This window comes from Haemaphysalis longicornis, unplaced genomic scaffold (genome assembly GCF_048455015.1).
Source record: "Haemaphysalis longicornis isolate Haplotype H1 unplaced genomic scaffold, Haemaphysalis longicornis Haplotype H1 scaffold_3, whole genome shotgun sequence".
Classification (NCBI taxonomy): domain Eukaryota; kingdom Metazoa; phylum Arthropoda; class Arachnida; order Ixodida; family Ixodidae; genus Haemaphysalis; species Haemaphysalis longicornis.
This window is the reverse complement of record NW_027526335.1, coordinates 179,515,578-179,533,451: the sequence shown is the minus strand read 5'-3', so window position 1 is coordinate 179,533,451 and position 17,874 is coordinate 179,515,578. Positions and strand designations below refer to the sequence as shown.

Sequence of the window (17,874 nt, the reverse complement as noted above, 5' to 3'; positions counted from 1 at the left end):
ATAACCCGTTGCATGCCCAGCTAACGCCCATTTCACGTCGTGTACATCGGTAGTAAATTTACTAGAAAAATAGCACCTTTAGGCGTGATGATCAACCATGAATTTACCTTCTGCCGCACTCCCTCCCGTCTCGCCTCTGCCGTGCATTTCGCCGGGCTGGATCCGTATCAGCGGCGGGTGACTGAAAACACACGCGGTTGGAACCAGGCGCGTTCTAATTTCCGCCTGGTTCTTCGTATGCGTGCAAGGAAAATTGATCTTGCAAGCCCGTCCTTCGATATTGCTGAGCATTTACTTCTCCTAGCAGGTGTTCTTGCAAGTGCTGTAAAGAAATGGAGGATGAAGAGAGTTCACTCTGCTGCCAGGAGCTCACCGAGGTCACCAAAAAGCAAAAGCGGCCTGTGTGCGTCACAGCATCTAAACAATTTAGGGATGTGTGCTTGAAAAAACCAGTGCTGGAAGTGTTCCTCATTCAAGGTGGGAAGAGCGCCCATGCAGGTAGCAGCAGTGAGGCGAGGAAGAGGTAAGACAAGTATATGTGCAGTACCTGCTGCAGACTTATATGCTTCATTTCACTTCCTTAGGGCACTGAGGCATGGGGCGTACTATCTGTTTGCTCTCATGACGTGGAAGGAGCAGGCAAAGAACAGGCGCCGAATTCTGCCAAGCTGTGTGCTTGCAGCTATTCGGAAAAGGTTTACGTCGGCAGATGGGACCTACACTGGCTTCAAGCACTTCTGAAATCTTGTTGCAGTAAGTATAGATACTGAGGTTGCCTGCCCATCTAGTAATTGTACCTCAATATTTTTCAATTTCTAGATTTGACGGCAAGCAAGGTTTCTTCTCATCACCAGAAACGTGTTTTGCGAGACTATGTTAGTGTGTTGTTTCTCACTTGGCACTGAATTGTGTATCAATAAAAGCAGCATAATCGTTAGTGTGTTGTTTCTCACTTGGCACTAAATTGTGTATCAATAAAAGCAGCATAATCGCCACTGCTTGTCTGTTTCAATCTTACGTGTGTCCTGTTTACTGATTTGTGCATGAAAAGATAACAAATCATTGTTTACAACCCAACAACAAGCTCGTTTTATTAAAAAATTGGCACTCGTGATTCATATTTATTCAAGTGTACAATTCGATAAAGCACCAACATTTATTCTCCTATGCAAGAAAGAAAGAAACAAAGTTCAGTAATTTACAAAAGAATTGCATGCTATTCACAACTACAACAAATCTGCACTACATGATGCAGAAGTACCATGAAACATCAAAACCAATGAAAGGCTTTGTTAGCATGCTTCAATAGGTAACTGCGCAGAAGCCGTAGAGCACTATTATTATTATTACAATTATTAGCAATACATGCCAGACCAATACACTGGTGCACGAAAGAACACACTTGTTTGGGGTTTGTTTTGTGTTCAGTCCAGCAGCAGTGCTGACAAGGGCTCAAGAGCAACGTGCAACAATGCTTTCAAAAAGGGAGAGAAAGGTGTTCAAGCAAAAATAGCTCTATGGTTAACAGCAAGAATGGAAAGCACGTTAAAATAAAATACAATTACAATAAGCACTCGCTCTTTCCAGCTGCAACCCGAAAACAATCAAAGAAACAAATGTGTGTGGTTGCATTGATGGCATTACATTGCTTTTTGGAATAATGCATGAGCAGCAACACCACAGAAATGATCAACAGCTAGTAACCCGCAACACCATGTTGTGCTTTCCTATAAGGCACATAACATGCGGCATTATGAGAAGTGACCCTTGGCTGAGGCAACAGTGATACTACACAACTAAGGTAAACCTACTCAATGTGCAGACTCAGTTGCAGTAAAGTTGTTACCAAAATTTATTGTAGTGCCTGATGAATTTCTTCTTGCACACGAGAGCAAACATCCAAATTTGTTCAGAAGCTCTTAATTGATAAGTTTAGAGCTGGTTATGCATTGTTATTAAAGATTTCAATGGCACACATCTACAGCAGCCTTTTCCTTTTCTACCCGAGATTGCCCACTGGACTTTGACAGCGTTCTACTGACCCCATACGCAGCCGTACGCAGCTTGTGAGCAACTTTCATGTGTTTTTTTGCTCATTTTCTTTTTGCTACACCTTCTGGATGTCACGCTGCTTTCCTTGCTTCCTCTTTCACTTTCCAACTCACACATCTACGTATGCTGCGGGCTCAGAGGGGATCTATGTAACAGCACTGCCGTAACTCTATGCAGCACCAAAGCCATTAATGTTATCACCCCTTGTTTGTTGGTTTGTCCTATGCCATGTGTGGCCTCACCTAGTACATTCAAGCTGCACAAAGGACATCCGAGGCTAAGAATAAAGCAGGGGCTGCTTAGCACCAGCCTCCCAATAGCAAATGAGCTTTGACAAGCTTTGGAATGTTCAGGTACAGCGCCATCTGGGCTTCTACTTCGGCTGGTTGTTGAACCTTGTTGTGTGGCTGGCAACAACCGCTTCCTTTTGCACCTTAGCAAAGCTGCTGCTAAGAGGTGGGGGCTTCGGAGTGGCAACCTTTTGCTTCTTGGGGCCTGGCTCGCTGGCTTCCAGCATGATGACGCTTAGCAGCCTTTGGACGTAGCCTGCATGACGGTTACAAAGATCGTACCATAGAAATGCAATGCAAGCAAGGCTGGCGCTGTAAGATGCCATACTGGCACAGCCAAGAGAGACAAGGGGAAAATCGACGCATACCAAGAGATTTAGTGTTGATATTATGTGTTCTTTCACCCATTCTTTTTTATGCTTCAGTTCAAATAAGAATGTTGCAATATTTGCATAGAGCAGGGGTCTCAAACTCACATTGGTGAGCGGTCCCAGTCACGAAATCTAGTCCCGCAAAGGATGGGACAGTGAAAAAGTTTGAAGCAAAGGGGGGTAATGAAATGTCAGATAGCACTGCCATTAGAATGAAACAAGTCCTTTTCCACATCTTGTAAATATACAGGTAATTTCTGAATGAACTTTGGTGTCGGGATTCCAGAAACATAGATACTCGTCTCCATGACAAAACGCTGCCATCCCTTCCTGAAGTAAGTTGACAGAAGCACGAAGGCGATGATTTTTCAAGCATTAAGTAAACGCACCTACGAATGATCTAAATGAACACTGATACGTGATTTATAGGACATATAGTATTGTGCTCCTTCATGATCGATTAATGTTTTGTCTTATCCAGAACCGTTCCTTTTCGGCGATTTTCAAGTAACCGTTTTAACACAATAGAAGCTTGGTTTCACGCTTGTTGAGTTGTTTTAGCGAGTAATTGCCATGTAATTTGTTTTGGGATACTTCTGATAACAGAAGAGTTAGAGGTGTTTTTTCTAATGGCTGTGTCTAGCGTTCCATCCAGACGGAACGGCAGCTGTCACTAAAGTTCCGTCCAGAGGAAACACAACTCGCGTTGAGAGCAGTATCTCTTGATTTTTACCCAACCGGCCAAACTGCTACCGCTCACTGACTAGCCAGAATCACTGATAATTATTAATCATTATTAATAATTACAGATGGTCGGACTAACTCTAGCTCTATCCCAATGGATCTCGAAGCTGCCACCGGACGCCCGCTTCACAATATTTCAGCAAGAGCAGTCGGTCTTGATTTTTACCTAACCGGCTAAACCGCTTCCGCTCACTGACTAGCCAGAGTCACTGTTAATTATTAATCACTGGTAATAATTACAGAAGATCGGGCGTAACTGGCGATGGCTACGTCGGCCTTGGCTCCAGTGAGCGGGAGCGGTTCGGCCGCTTGAGTAAAAAACCAAGACCGACTGCTCTCACCGCGTGAATTGTAAAGCGGGCGTGAAGTTTTGATGTTACAAAATGCTAACCACGCGCCACACACACACACACACACACACACACACACACACACACACACACACACACACACACACACACACACACACACACACAAACACACACACACACACACACACACGCACACACACACAAAAATACGGTGCGAGAGTTGAACCACGGACTACAACGGCTGTAGTCAGTGGCAGAACCACTACACCAAATCCCAGAACGAAAAACGGTGGCTAATCAGCTGCTTTTGAATTGGCGTTCGGTCTGGACGGAACTTTAGCAGTTTTTAGCGTTCCGTCTGGACGGAACGCTAGACACTTCCTTTTCTAATCATACTTCCTTTGTACATGGCCATGTTTCTATACAGAACAGAAATGTGGGGAAGCCAGATTACAAAGACAAAGATTACACTGATACCCTCAAAGTCGGCTTCACCTCTAAACATGAATGCATTGTTGGGAAACTTTTTCATGAGCATTTAGGCCGTCTTTTATAAAAATATGAAGGCCCTAAGCCCTTCCTTTTAGATTTTTTATCAGAGCTTTCGGTTGGCCAACAAGTCTATTGGAAAAGGCATTTGTTTTTTGACAGGACACCATCAGTCCCACTAAGAAAATTTTTGCTTTGAAAATCTGAACAGCAACTCTGAAATATAAAATATTTGTTCCACAACGATTTGTTCCACGGGCCAAGCCGCACTGAAAATGTTGAGGAATGAAATGCCAGGAAATCTCAAACAAGCGACCCACAGGCCACATGCAGCCGCGACCCTTGGCATAGAGGGATCAATTTCCTCAGCTTACCATAGCTGGCATCTTCTTTTATTGGGCAAGCAACAGCATCCCCTCCTCTGCCCTTTGGGAACCTCACTGTGAATCGTGGAGTGCCATCTTTTGTCGTAACTTGCTTCCTTTCACTGTTTTCATTGTGGTGGAGTGCTGCCAGTTGTGTCCTGTAAATACCAATTTATTAACCAGTACACTTCACTAACCTTACACCCCAAGCTTGAGCCGAGAAATCAGGAAACAGCATCAGTGATCCATGCATGTTCACATATGTGGTGAAACTTTTTAAAGCGAAGCTTTCTAAGTCTCACTGGTGGTGCATGTTGTGTCAAGAATACACTGCAGAAAAGTCAACCTTCCCTGATGGTTCTGGTGAAGCAAAAGAAAAGAACGCTTCCCGTGGCGGCAATTGAACCTCGGTCCTTCGCGTTATGAAGCCGATGTCTATATGGCAGTGCCATTCCAAACAGTCAAAGCAGTTTATATTTGGAGGGAGGTGCATGGATGTGCTAAATTATACAAAAATGAAAAGCTTTCCACGTGCAAAATCAACTGCGAATGGCGAAAGTCAAAGCTGCATTCAAGTGAATGTCAAAGCCTAACGAGTCAAAATCCAAACTCAGATGAGAACCAAAGCAACCCTCATGAGAAGCTCCGCATTCAACCATCATCTTCGTTAGACAGCAGAGGGCATGATTTTTTCCTGTGCCAACTCAAGCCTGCAGCTAATCAAAATTTTAACTGCCACAAGCAAAATCATGATGGCAAACAAAATAAATGACAAAATCATGATGGCGTAAGCTCACCTGGCTTTCATACCATCATAGGAGTACTGGCAGAACTTGGGTGCAAAGTGAAGCAGCAGGCTGTGGTAGGTCTCAAGGCCGTACGTCTGAAACGACGACGACAGCTGGGGCATGTCAGCTAGCAGCATTCTGGCTGTGGCTACTTATCTTAGCTTGTTGAATGCCTTGAAACCTTAAAAATTTGAAGCAAAACATTTGTCAGCAGTATGAATAAGCAGTTTTAGTAATTATTTCAAAAATGTCTACTGTTCCAGTCAGGGTGTCGGAACGAAACGAAAACCAGAATTGAGAAACGAAAACAAAACGGAATTTTTGGCCAGAACGAAAACGAAAATGTAACAGTATTTATTACCTAATTCAAGAGCGAAACCGAAAAAATTTCGTTTCGGCTTTCGGTTTGAGTGGCAATTTCATGTGTTTTAGGATTGATTCAATTTCCATTCAGCGAAATGGAAAATTGCAGTCGATTTGCTGGCATGAAATCGTGTTTCGTCTCTATGGCACCCACTCTCCTTTCAGAAGGCTTGCTGCCTGCTTCCATACTCTCTCCGTTTGTGCCGATAGGCGCGCTTATAAGGTCCACGCGTGATTGCCACGGGCATCTGGCTTCGATGGAGATGTCGCGTCCTTATTTATTTATTTATTTACTTACTTATTTATTTATATATTTATTTATTTAGTTTAATAAAATACCCACATTAGCACTATGGCATTGTTTAGGGGGTGTGATACATAAAGAAACACGAATATTCTAAAACACGACATAAGAACAAGGAGCAAAGCGTACAACCTTTTGCATGAACACATGCATACACCACTAGCAGCGCAAAATGCAGATTACAGCCGCACAGTCAATGGAAACAGCTAGAAGTCATGTTGAACTTGTAAGCAAGTCCTGCGAGACCGCATCGGAAAATATTTCATAAGCAGCTTGGAAGCAACAGTGTCGGGCAGGGCACTCCTATCTATTATAGTATTTTAGAAAAATACCCTTGCAATGCGGAAGTGCGCAATAATTATTCACCAATTTTAGTGCTGTTATGCCTTCGTGCGGATATATATGGTGGAAGTGGGGGGTGGGGGTTTGCTGAAGGTACTGACGTTAATCCATTGCTACATACTCGCAAAGAATCTCTTTTAAGGTTAAAAACAGGAGTTTTTTAGTGTTCCGTGAGACACAGTCTTTTAAACTTTCAGTAGTAAGATCACAACTATAGACTTTTTCAAAAATTATATAATTTCAAAAAAGATTATTAATCATCACTTCATCTTGTTTAACGTAATTTCACAATTCTCAATCCTTTTTAACAATTTCATAAATATCAATTTTTCTCGCGCGAACACGAACCATTATGAACCGTTACGAACCATTATTTTTTTCCTTCCCGAGCTAAAACGAAACGGAATTTTTATTTTTGGAACGAAACAGAAACCGGAACGAAAAATATTTCGTTCAGACACCCTGGTTCCAGTGCTTTCATAGTGCTGTCAGCAGCCATGTTAACTCTACTGTGCCCTCTTACATTTTATGTATTGCTAGAAATTGGTTTGACTATATTGTTGCACCAGGCCTGCAAAAACCATTCAATAAGATTTTTACCTCCAACAAGCCATGGCTTTGGCTGGACGTCTCCATGAGCACACTTCGGGAACAGATCATTTTCGTGAACATGGACGTTTCGGATGTGGTTGAGGATGGACGTCCACTTGGGCACAATGAGTTCAGGATGTCCGGCACTTGAAGCAGCGACCCAGTAGAGGTGGTTGGAGATAGATTTCACCCACGGCCCCAGTGCATCGCATCCGGACTGTTCGGCTCCCGCCGCAAGCTTTTTCACGACACCTAAAATGAAACAACCTCAATTTAAAAAATTGCATGCAACGACAGTTTATACCTGGTTTTATAATTTAATACACATAAATTAGAGAACATATATTCCCAGCACAATTATTAATAAATTACAACGTACCTTTCGCCACGTGCCAAACATCAAACTCGTGCTTGATGTTGCTCTTCTCTCGGCGAAGGAAGCATTTGACTAAACATGTCTGTCTGTGACAAGAACAGCCACCTCCACACCATTTTCTTCCAGGAATTCAAGGGCACGTTTGAGGCCTTTCAGCTCCATGCGACAGCTGCCACCAGCTTCATTCGACTAAAGAGTGCAATATGGTAACACTTTAGTTCGTTGCTCAAAAATATAAAAAAATACAGTAGACAATAACGCTGCTCATGTTTGAGCAACTGATTTATATTTGGCTCACCTGGACAACTTCAAAATGAAACATTTTGTTGTTCTCCACGTCAAGGAGCGAGTATGTGCCATATTTGGCACAATATCCTGGCGAGTCAGCTCGTCCATCGCCGGCTAGGGTCACAGGCCGTCCCTGCGCCTCCTGGAGCACGTGGCTCTGTTCAGCTTTCCAAACCTGAAACGGGAAAAAATATGAGCACATCGCCACATAACCAATCAAATCTTTCGTGGTGTAACCATACCCGGTCGATTTCTGGCCACAGATGGTCATGCTGAATACTGAAGAAGGTGCGTGCCGTGACGACTTGCACCCCAATGCAGGCCAGCATTCGAAGCGCAGCAGTTGGGTTGCGGCCTGAAAACAGAATAGCTGCGCAAAGCTGCAGATTGAGGACAGGCTGCTGCCGCACGACATCCTGATTCGTCCAAAAAAAAATATGCCCAGCAGCACACTGTCCGTGCACTTTCACTTGAGTGCCCTCGCAGGAAACCGTGAACTGGCACGGTGAAAGGCACCGGTGGCAAACTTGCAGGAGTGATTTCAGGAACTACTCCTGAACCAAAAAAAACCCTGCCCTCATCTGGAGGGCTTGGTCCACAAATCCTGCATGGACCACGAAATACCCCCAGGTGGTCAAAATTGATACAGAGCCCTCCCCTTTGGCACGCTTCATAGCCCCAAGAGTAACTTCAGCCCATTAAACCCCACAATCAATCAATAAATCAATCAATCAACTAATCAAACTATAAATTACATCCCAAGACTGTAGTAACTCTTCCAAGATAAAATATCCAAGTGTTTCCCGCTGAATTGAGGGTATACAGGCACGACAGTACTAACTTGTCATTTACACGGCAGTAAAAGAAATGATGACTAGGAAAAGAAAATTAACGTACTGTCCACTCTGTTCATCCAGAGGGCTGTATTCAGGGTCATCAAGGTTAGGGACCGGCATTTCGTCATCCAAGTAATGGCCCCATTCACCGTCCTCTTCGTCCTCGTCCTATTCGTCTGCATCATCTCGCACCATATCCACTTGGGTTGCGACACTTTCAGTGCAGCTTCCGCCAACCTGAATACCTCTAAGCAAATGCACTAGATATTACTGACGAAGCTTTTTTCCCCTGAAGGCACGAAAGAAAGAGATAGAAAGAGAAGGCTCTTTATCAGAAAACAAAGTTTTGCCAGCACTAATAATCGCCTACATGCTTTTCTGCTAAAGGTTGGGGATGAGGAAAAAAGGGTCCTAGAAAGAGATTGGCAGAAAGAAAAATTAAAATGGCACTGGCTTAATGTACAAGACCAGACTTTTTGTTACCTGCATCATAAAATTCACAATTTCGACGTGAGCCGAGAACGAACTTGTCAGAGCTTGTGCGCTGCTTTGAAGGGCAAGTCTAAGGCCACAGAAAAACCTTATTTTACAGTTACAAATCCTTGTTGTAGGCACTCCATTTCCTAAAGAATGTGTGATTTTGGTGTCATGTGGTCCAGACATGCTAATAAAATAAGTTCAGTTGTTTCCACACAAGAAATATTGTTGCAGTAGGGCTTTGTCGTTAGAACAAGCTGAAAGACGCAACTGTTGGTGTAGGCCAAATTCAGTCGTAAGTGATGCTATAGAGGCTACAAAGAAGCTGTCATAGAAGTCTTGATTTTAACTTCGAGTGAATCTCATGCAAAAAGCACCAGTTGTGTTGTGCCATAGAAGGTTTTTTTTAGTTTGCATGCATTACACATAATAAATTTTTTTTACAGACAAAAACAGAATGCACCTCTTCCCTCATACCAAGCATTTTATCACGCCATGTTCATTGCGTGGTATAGTCCTCTATAAAGGCACCTCATACTTTGAAGATTTTGTAGAGGAATGTGTTATTGCACTTACTAATTATTGTGATATTGCTTTATGCAGAGTTGCTTGCACAAGATTTCATTCACTTTCAGAACCAGTACGGGGTCTAGTTAGTACATAAAGCTTGGGAGGAATACAGCACTGCCCTAAAACAAGACAAGCCATAAGGAGACAGATGGAGAGAATCAAGTTGAGATTGATAGGTCGTTCGGCTTAACCCAGCTATGTACATGCAGACGGGTTGACTGGAAAAAGCATTTGGCAGGTCAGGCCGAGTCATCAGGCCATGAGATGCTGAATATGTCTCCTTCCATGAACACTTAAGGTTCCATGATCCTACTCGCATTATAGTCCGACTGACTGCTGGGAGCTTAGACAGTCACAACACAGGTGCAGGAAAGACAGGCCCAGTAGACAGATAGAGGGTCCTGAACACGCAATAATGCAAAGTGCCACAGCACTGACGACCCACCACGGGTCTCATGATATATTCATTTATATACAGAGAATGGTTAAATTAAACCGAACTGATCGGTCAAATGAGTCCACCTCCACCAGGCCTAAGTGTGCAGAGTTAAGGTGCCCTTTGTTTTCATACCGTAGTCTCCAAATAATTCGAAAAATGTCAGTGCAAACCATATTCACTACTAACCAACTGAAACGCAACGAGGCTTAGTTTGCACAGAGTGTGAAGTTGTGCTCTTTGTCACATTGACTTGGGTAGCTGTGCTGCGTCTCTTTGGCTTCAAATTGGTCCGTTCGTCCTGCTGAGACGGGGAAGTTTCTTCACTGGCTTCCACAGGGGCTTCTGCAGGGGCTTCTGCAGGGGCTTCCGTTATGCCAACACAATTCGGTGCAGGTTCCCCCGCTTCTACGTCATTGCAGTGCACGGCCACTGGTGTTCCTCCAGCCACATTACCCAAAGCGTCTTGCACTGCTGAGTCTGCTGGCACTTCCACTCTGTCGTGAACAACTTCCTAAACGCTCAGCAACAATTCCCCTAGGATCTGGAAAGGAAGGTATAAAGACAATTTCCGTAAATACTCAAATTAGTCAAACCATAGCAATTTGTAGAATTTTTTTTATTTGTACTTAACGCTTGCGTTAGCAAATTACATTTTTCTGCTGTTTCAGCTGCTCGCTACATTCACAGGGCAAAGTTCAAACTCTGGGAATTGTATAATCAGTTTGACATTCATAAGTAATATCTCACCCTAAGGTTTATTCGCATAGACACTGAGTTGTTGGATTTCATATAACGCAGGCGGCTACAGTTGTTACCCTATACCAGCTTCACAATATGCAGCGAGTGCAGTCTGCCTTGATTTCAACCCAACCAGCCAAACCACTTTTGCTCACGAACTAGCCGAAGTCACTGCTAATTATGAATCCCCATTAATAATTGCAGATAATCGGTCATAACTCTAGCTCCGGCTTCGTCGGTAGCCGGAGCCAGATTTGTCAGTAGTAAGCAGTAGCGGTTTGGCTGGTAAATCAGCACCCGCCGATCTCACGGAGTGAACTGTAAAGCAAGCCTTCACAATAAATACCGCAAAAAAAAAGGTTATGGCAAAAGCTGCTGCCAGAATCCAAGGGTTTCCAGCTGACGACTGAGGAAGAAGGGAGGAAGACGAGTGAAAGACACGGCCTTCTCATTCGTCCCTTTCCTTCCTAATCGCATCATGGGCCAATAAAAGTTTCTACTACTACTGGCGAGATTCGAACCCGCGGCTACAATCAATGTCCAGAGGCTGAGGCGCGACCTATGGCGCAAGCCGCGGTCCCAAGGCGCAACCGGTGGTCCTGGGTTCGAATCCTGCTCCAAGACGAATTTTTCTTCAATTGCGCAGTTTCTAAGAAAGGTGTACAGCTTTCCTTTGTGCCGTACGGCTGCATTGAAGTGGATGTCAAACTTTCCTTCGCAGAACCTCTACATCTATGTTTTTGTTTATCGTACGTACACCAAATACCGCAAAGATTGCGTCTGAACAGCTGGTTTTCATTGTCTGGACAAGCGGGCGTGAAGTATAGCTATTACAAAACAGTAACCACGGCTACACAAAAGAAAAAAAAAGAGAGAGAGAGATAGAGAGAACCTTGCGAGATTCGTACCCGCAGCTTGAAAGCCCAAAAGCAGAAGCGTAACCTCTACACCACGTCGCGCTCCACACCGCATGTCACTTTTTTTTCTGTTTGCGAGTTGCATTCCCTCTGGACGGAACTTCAGTGACTGGACAGAACTCCAAGCTGCCACCATCACAATATTGCAGCGAGAGCAGTTCTTCTTGATTTTTACTCAATTGGCCAAACCGCTCCTGCTCACTGACTAGCCAGAGCTAATCACTGTCAATAATTACAGATGATTGGACGTAACTCTACCGATGGCTATGTCAGCCTTGGCTTCAGTGAGCGTAGCGGCAGAGAGAAAGGTAGGTGTTCGGCCGGCTGGCTAAAAAAATTCACCCGCATTTCCCCGAAGAGGAGCATGGGGAAGTGCGAATGCACGGGTGATGCTATGAGGGGGAGTTATGTTGAACTGTGTTGGCATTCGCCCGTTAGTTGCATTTAACACCCCCGCGTGATCAAGTGGGGATTCACACACCCCGTTAGTCGTTCTCTGGAAATCTTGGTGAATTAAAGTGTATGTTCGAGGAGATCACACACACACGCAAGTAAAGTGAAACGACAGTATACTTTATTCAGCACTTGTTGGTGTTGTCGTTGTACTTGACGGTCATTATGACCGCCTTGTGTTCACTGAAATGTACGGTCAAGAGTTGTTGCAAGACCGCGCGTATCAGACAGTTCCTCGCAAAGGCCAGGTCGATGTAGCTGCCGTTGATGGTGGTGGGAGCCTCTAGCGGTAGGCACGTCATGGAGTGGTTGGCGAGCATGTATTCCATCAACCACTCGCCGCCCTTTCGCACGTCCACGTTAGAGTCCCCAACAACCACGACCGGGTCCGAGGGCTTTACGCGCCTGGCCACACTCTCCATCGCCGCGTCCACGTATTCGACGACGTCGTCGCGCGAGATGTTTGGCGCGAGGTAGAGGGTGACGACCACGATTCCGTCGCCCGAGTACGCGTCGGTGTAGACGGCACTGTACGGCGACTCGTCCCTGACCGGCGAGGTGGACACGGCGTGCCACACGAGGTTCGCGTAGACGTGACCGACGAGGTAGACGCCGCAGTACTCGCCCCGACTTCCGCTCCTGGCGAAGCAGCAGTCGTCGATGGGGAAGTGGGAATGCACGGGTGATGCGAAAGAATTCTTCTTGGCCAATCGCCCTAAGTGGGTATGTGCTAAAGAAATTAGGAACTCTTCTTGGCCAATCGCCCTACGTGGGTATGTGGTGCGGATGGACGGACGGCGGTGGACGCGTGATTCAGGGTCGCTTAAGAAGTGCATTCGCACTTAAAATCAAGCCTGACAGCCCTCGCCGCGTGAACTGTCAAGCGAACGCTAGACCCGGCCACAAAGAAGAAAAAAAAAGAGAGACCCGCGAGGAATCGAACCAGGGACTACAAGGTCCGCAAGCCGAGGTGATGCCTCTACACCGAGTCCCAATGCCACAAATGTAATCTTAACCGGATGGTTTTCATTACGTTTGGGCGCAACACTACGCCCGTAATGCTCATTCCGTACGGACGGAACGCTAAGCTCGCATTTGTATTCCATCTGAACGGAAGGTTACCCGACGCACTTTCCTCTGGACGGATCCCTACCTCTTGTTATTGTTCCGTCTGGACGGCACGCTACCCACGGAGCAAAACACCCCGCAATGCCGCTCCGAGCCACCTTACCAGCGAGAAGCGCAGCGGAGCGGACCAGCGGAAACGCCACTGCGCATGCGCCAGTACGCTGAGGCGGCGAGCGGATTTACGGCGCTGCGCGCTCGCCCGCTCGCCCGCTCGTTTCGTCATCCCAGCGCAGCGCGCAGCGGCGGCCGGGCGAGCGAGCGTAGTTTTCCAAAATGCCTGCCTCCAACGCTCGCGGTGTCGCGTCGCCGGCCGTGGTCGCGTCAATATCCCGCGCGAACGCTTCTGAAACAGAAATGCAACCAGCTAAAAAGCCCCGGAGGTGCTTCAGTCCACACGAGGACCTCTGTCTTCTTCGGGAGGTGGCCGCGGCGAAGCCGTTTGGCGATGACATCAAGTGGGTGCATGTTCTCGCTGCGGTGAATCGGGCGGTGGCCCGGGAGCTCACCCTAAGAGGAATAAAAGATCGTGTACACATTTTGCTGGGATACTGGAAGCGGCAGGACGCCAAGAACCTTAAAAAGTGTGTATATTTGTTCATTCTGCACGTAATGCTTTCAGGCCAAACCCCAGCGACAGTCTTGTGTTCCGCTTTCTCGTCTCGTTTTTCTGGCGCTGTTTTATCGCTGTTAGCTGGCGGGCATGTTTATCTGACGATCGTCCCTTTGCCTATTCAGGTCGGGTACAGAGGAGCAGTACTCTGAAAAGAAGAAGATCCTTCAGGACTTGTGGGATTTTTGCGAAAGTGTGAAGTACGAGCCCAGGATTGCTCCCAGAGGTGCCGCCTGCGCGGCGCGAAGGCGGAGGTTGGGAGCGAAGCCTCCGGTAAACACGGACGAGCTGCCGGGGGTGACGCTCTCAGACGACGGCACAGGCGACGGCGCGCTCGGTTAGTTGATGACGCCAACTGTTGTGCTGTCTTCTCTTTTCTCTTATTAATTGAAAGCAGGTTCTGCTGCCGAGCTGTTGCAGAGCGTATACCTGCCATTTGCTGCCAGCCCTGGTGCTGAACCGGGGCAAGAAAACGAGCAGCAGGAACAGCGCGCCTCACCAGAACCAACACAGCAGCAGCGGCCTCCCTCAACTGAGCTACAGCGGCGCCAACCTGCAAGTGTGCAGCACGCCCTCCCAGGCACGAGTAAAGGGAAGTGTGGAGAAAGGTTTATACACTACTTCTACATAGCAGAACGATATGCAGGAGAGCATCATAAGAAGACGCCAGTGAATGCATCTTAAAAGGGTTAACAGTGCATGTAGACGAGGACACTCAAGCAAGAAAAGGCAACAGAAAGCGGTGAACTGCAACTGATCTTTTATTCAGACTCTAAAACATCCACTGTGAAGGCCAAGAGAACCTTCCCGTGTATGCTTATCGTTTGCACTGGAAACCACTGCGCACTCTGCATAGCGGAGCAAAAGCACACTTTTTACTGTACGAAGCTAAGTAGTCCCAAACAACAGTCTTATGTTCTCGAAGAAAAGAAGTAGACTATCTGGAGCAACGAGGGTGGCAAGCATCTTTCAAGATGCTACACTAACTAGCCCACCAAGCCACCCCTGAGAAAGTAAATGCAGTAATCAGTCACAGTTTATGTATTTCTGTCCTTTAGTGTAGACAAGTCGGCCTTCAGTGTGCTCACAGTTATACAAACTGTGGTGCTGTTTTCTGACTGTTTCTAAATTTTTCTGGATCACAAGCATTCAGTTCCCTTACATGTGCACTGAAAAAATCTGCACAGCAAGAAGGGCAATGAACAAGGCAAATGTTAAGTAGGCACACATTTCGCCAAAACCACCAGCTCCCTGTAGAAGTGCAGCTTGCTGAGCCAGTTGGTACATGTCGAGGGAACGGAAACCAGCGAAAAGGACGCAAAACACGAGGAGAGACGAGAGCCAGCGTTGTGTTGTCTCGTCTTTCCTCGTGTTTTGCGTCCTTTTCGCTGGTTTCCGTTCCGTCACCACCTCCCTAATGCATCTTTCAGACATAACACTTCAACAGATTTCACAGCAAGCTTTGACAGAATTCACAGCAAGCATCTAAAACTTAGGCAATTAAACACTCAACTGCAGCACAGTTACGGGTTTTACAACGGCTATGTGTTACTGCTGATTATGGAGATCGTGTTCTTTGCTTGTTGTTACACAATTACGCAACAACGTCCGCTACAGTGCAAAACTCGCATTAACTGAATGCCGAAATTTTTTTGCCTTCACAGGAATAAGAGGCTTGCAAAGTCTCGGGCTGCAGCTGCTAGCCCAAAGAGAAAAAAACGAACTAGATTTGCGCTCCAGGGAGCTAGAAATCGAAAAAATGAAAGTTCGCAACGAGGAGCGTCGTCTGGCACTGGACGAGCGGAGATTGGCCCTGGACGAAGAGAAGCACCGTTTCGAAGTTGAACGCTGGAGAGGCGAACGGGAGAGCCTACTCGACGAGATAAAAAAAAATGCTTGATGAACAAACCACCAAATTGGCGCAGCACCACAACACATAAGACAACACCACCACAACACGTAAGTAGAGAAACATCTCCAGTGGGATCACATTTCCTACACGTAAACTCAAATACAACTTTATTTAAAATGCAATGGTTCAGCCTCGAGGACGCCTAAGGTTGTAGATTATTTATTTATTAGGAGGTAACGGCAAGACATCACTGCGCGCCAGCATTTTTCTTGCGCCGAGGGGTCTAAAACGGGTAGTTCCAGCAAAAACACGTTCGGCTGGTTAACAGTTTTGAAAACTGCTTTTCAAATGTATGGAAGTGTATGTCTTGCCGGAAAAATACGGGTAATTTCATTGAAAATGAGATACTGTCGTGTTGTACCTAGAAGTCCTCAGGTAAGAGAATCTTAATTCTTTGATAAATTGTCGTCTTCATTGCATCTGTCATCTGTTTTTTTTTTTGTAGTGCGAAAGGAGCCAGCGTCAAGTGGAAACCTGACAACACCATACGGTATGCAATTCTTCAATAAAGTCTTTGTTTTCGAAGCTGCTTGTCATGGAACATTACCGTGGGGCAAAGCGAACCTGGAGAACTTGTGGTTCAAGGCCCAAGTTTAGGGATACGTCGACACTGTACACACATTTCGCACTGTACAGAGGGGACTTACATGCATGGGAAATTAGATGACACTGCCAATAATGTTGTGGCATTTAACACAGTATAGCGGAAACGCTTGTAACAAAACGAAATCACAATTTCTCCATACGAAGAAACACAGAAATGTCAGTTTTTTGCACTTTTCGCTCGGCAGATTTCATTCACTAGAGTGTCATAACAAGTAGCGTACATTTAGTGCAGCAAATGACAGCCACAAGATCATTTTAAAGCATGGCTCGCCAACAAACTTTGTTTCGATAACTCTGTGTGGTTGTACAACACTATTTGCGGGCAAGGTAAACTTCAAGCTGTGGTGGTTCAAGGCCGAAGTACTGCGATACCTGGGAATCGTACAAGCAGGTATGACAGTTTGCGAGTAGTGCGCTGGCCTTATAAATGCGCGGCAGCTTCTGCCGGTAGAGCTTCTGGTTTTTTTTGAAGTCTACGAAGGCAAACAGTCCCACAATTTTTCCAAAACCCCACTCCACAGCCTGCCTCACACTACTCATCGCTTTGTTGAAAGCACATTGTTCAGGTGTCAGGAGAGCTCCGCCATAGGGCTTGAGCAGAAGGGGCCGCAACGGGTAGGCAGGGTCCCCGTAGATGCAGTAGTCGTGACCTTGAACGGGGTTTTGTAGCTTCGTATATGCGGCGCTGTTTCCAAAGTTACCTGAAAGAATAAATTACGATTAGCTGGAGCTGCGCCCGTTCCTAGCAGGGAAGGAGGAGGCGAGTGACGTTCAGCAGCGGTTTCATCCACCAGCTGTGCTTGTCATTTACTCGCCTGAATCGTGTTTGCTGCCGGGGTATGATCCGTCCAACTGGCAGATTATGCCATTTGGGCACATTATAGCTTGGTACTTCAGGGCGTGGACTCTCTTGTGGCCGCTGAAGTACACTTTCTGGTTCCTTGTTGGTCGACATATTGGCCGCGCCGTGCCATCGATGAAGGCCGAGCAATTTGTCAGCGGGGCACCTTTCGCGTGAACGGCCTGAAAAAATAACGAACGAATATGTCAGAAAGTTGTAATTGCAAACGTACAACTCTAATTATTCTCGCTTGCCTGTGAGAACTTTTCTAGGGTGTCGAGGTTCAGCCACGTGTGGTTATTAACGTCGTCCAGAAGGTGGAAGAAGTTGTCCTCGATGTGCCTGAGCACGTCGTTCGTCAATGACGATATGGTCGAGCTGTGTCGGGCGAAAAGGTGTTCCAGATCGCGCAGCCGGTTTGGGTAGGCTAGTCTTCTTAGCGTGATGCAAAGGGCCTCGTCGCCTGGAACTGACACCCTCTGCGGAGTTGTTACCTTGTCAGGTATGCACAAGGCTCTCTGTAGCCTGGGTACATCGTCCTTTTCAAACCGAAAGTACGTTCTGAACACGCCACTGTCGATCGCATCAATGTTCAAAAGACCTCGCATGGAGAGTGGGTCACGCCGTGTCTCGCCCAGAACCTCTAAACACAAGACGTCGACTATTTCGGACC

The 17,874-nt window shown here is 46.2% G+C and overlaps 1 protein-coding gene, 1 long non-coding RNA gene and 1 pseudogene across 2 annotated transcripts; 2 read left to right on the top strand and 1 right to left on the bottom strand.

Moving 5' to 3' along the window:
• Positions 1–2,425: 2,425 nt before the first annotated feature.
• Positions 2,426–7,548, bottom strand: LOC144175565 (uncharacterized; annotated as a pseudogene).
• A 5,957-nt stretch (positions 7,549–13,505) lies between these two features.
• On the top strand, positions 13,506–14,971 carry LOC144173592 (uncharacterized). The gene is made up of 3 exons (XM_077701949.1): positions 13,506–13,813; positions 13,968–14,179; positions 14,240–14,971. Exons 1-3 carry the CDS (start codon positions 13,506–13,508, stop codon positions 14,524–14,526), a joined length of 807 nt encoding a protein of 268 aa, XP_077558075.1. The 3' UTR covers positions 14,527–14,971.
• A 498-nt stretch (positions 14,972–15,469) lies between these two features.
• Positions 15,470–16,279, top strand: LOC144173590 (uncharacterized). The gene is made up of 2 exons (XR_013323329.1): positions 15,470–15,801; positions 16,200–16,279. It is a non-coding gene; the product is annotated as an uncharacterized LOC144173590 (long non-coding RNA).
• Positions 16,280–17,874: the final 1,595 nt, after the last annotated feature.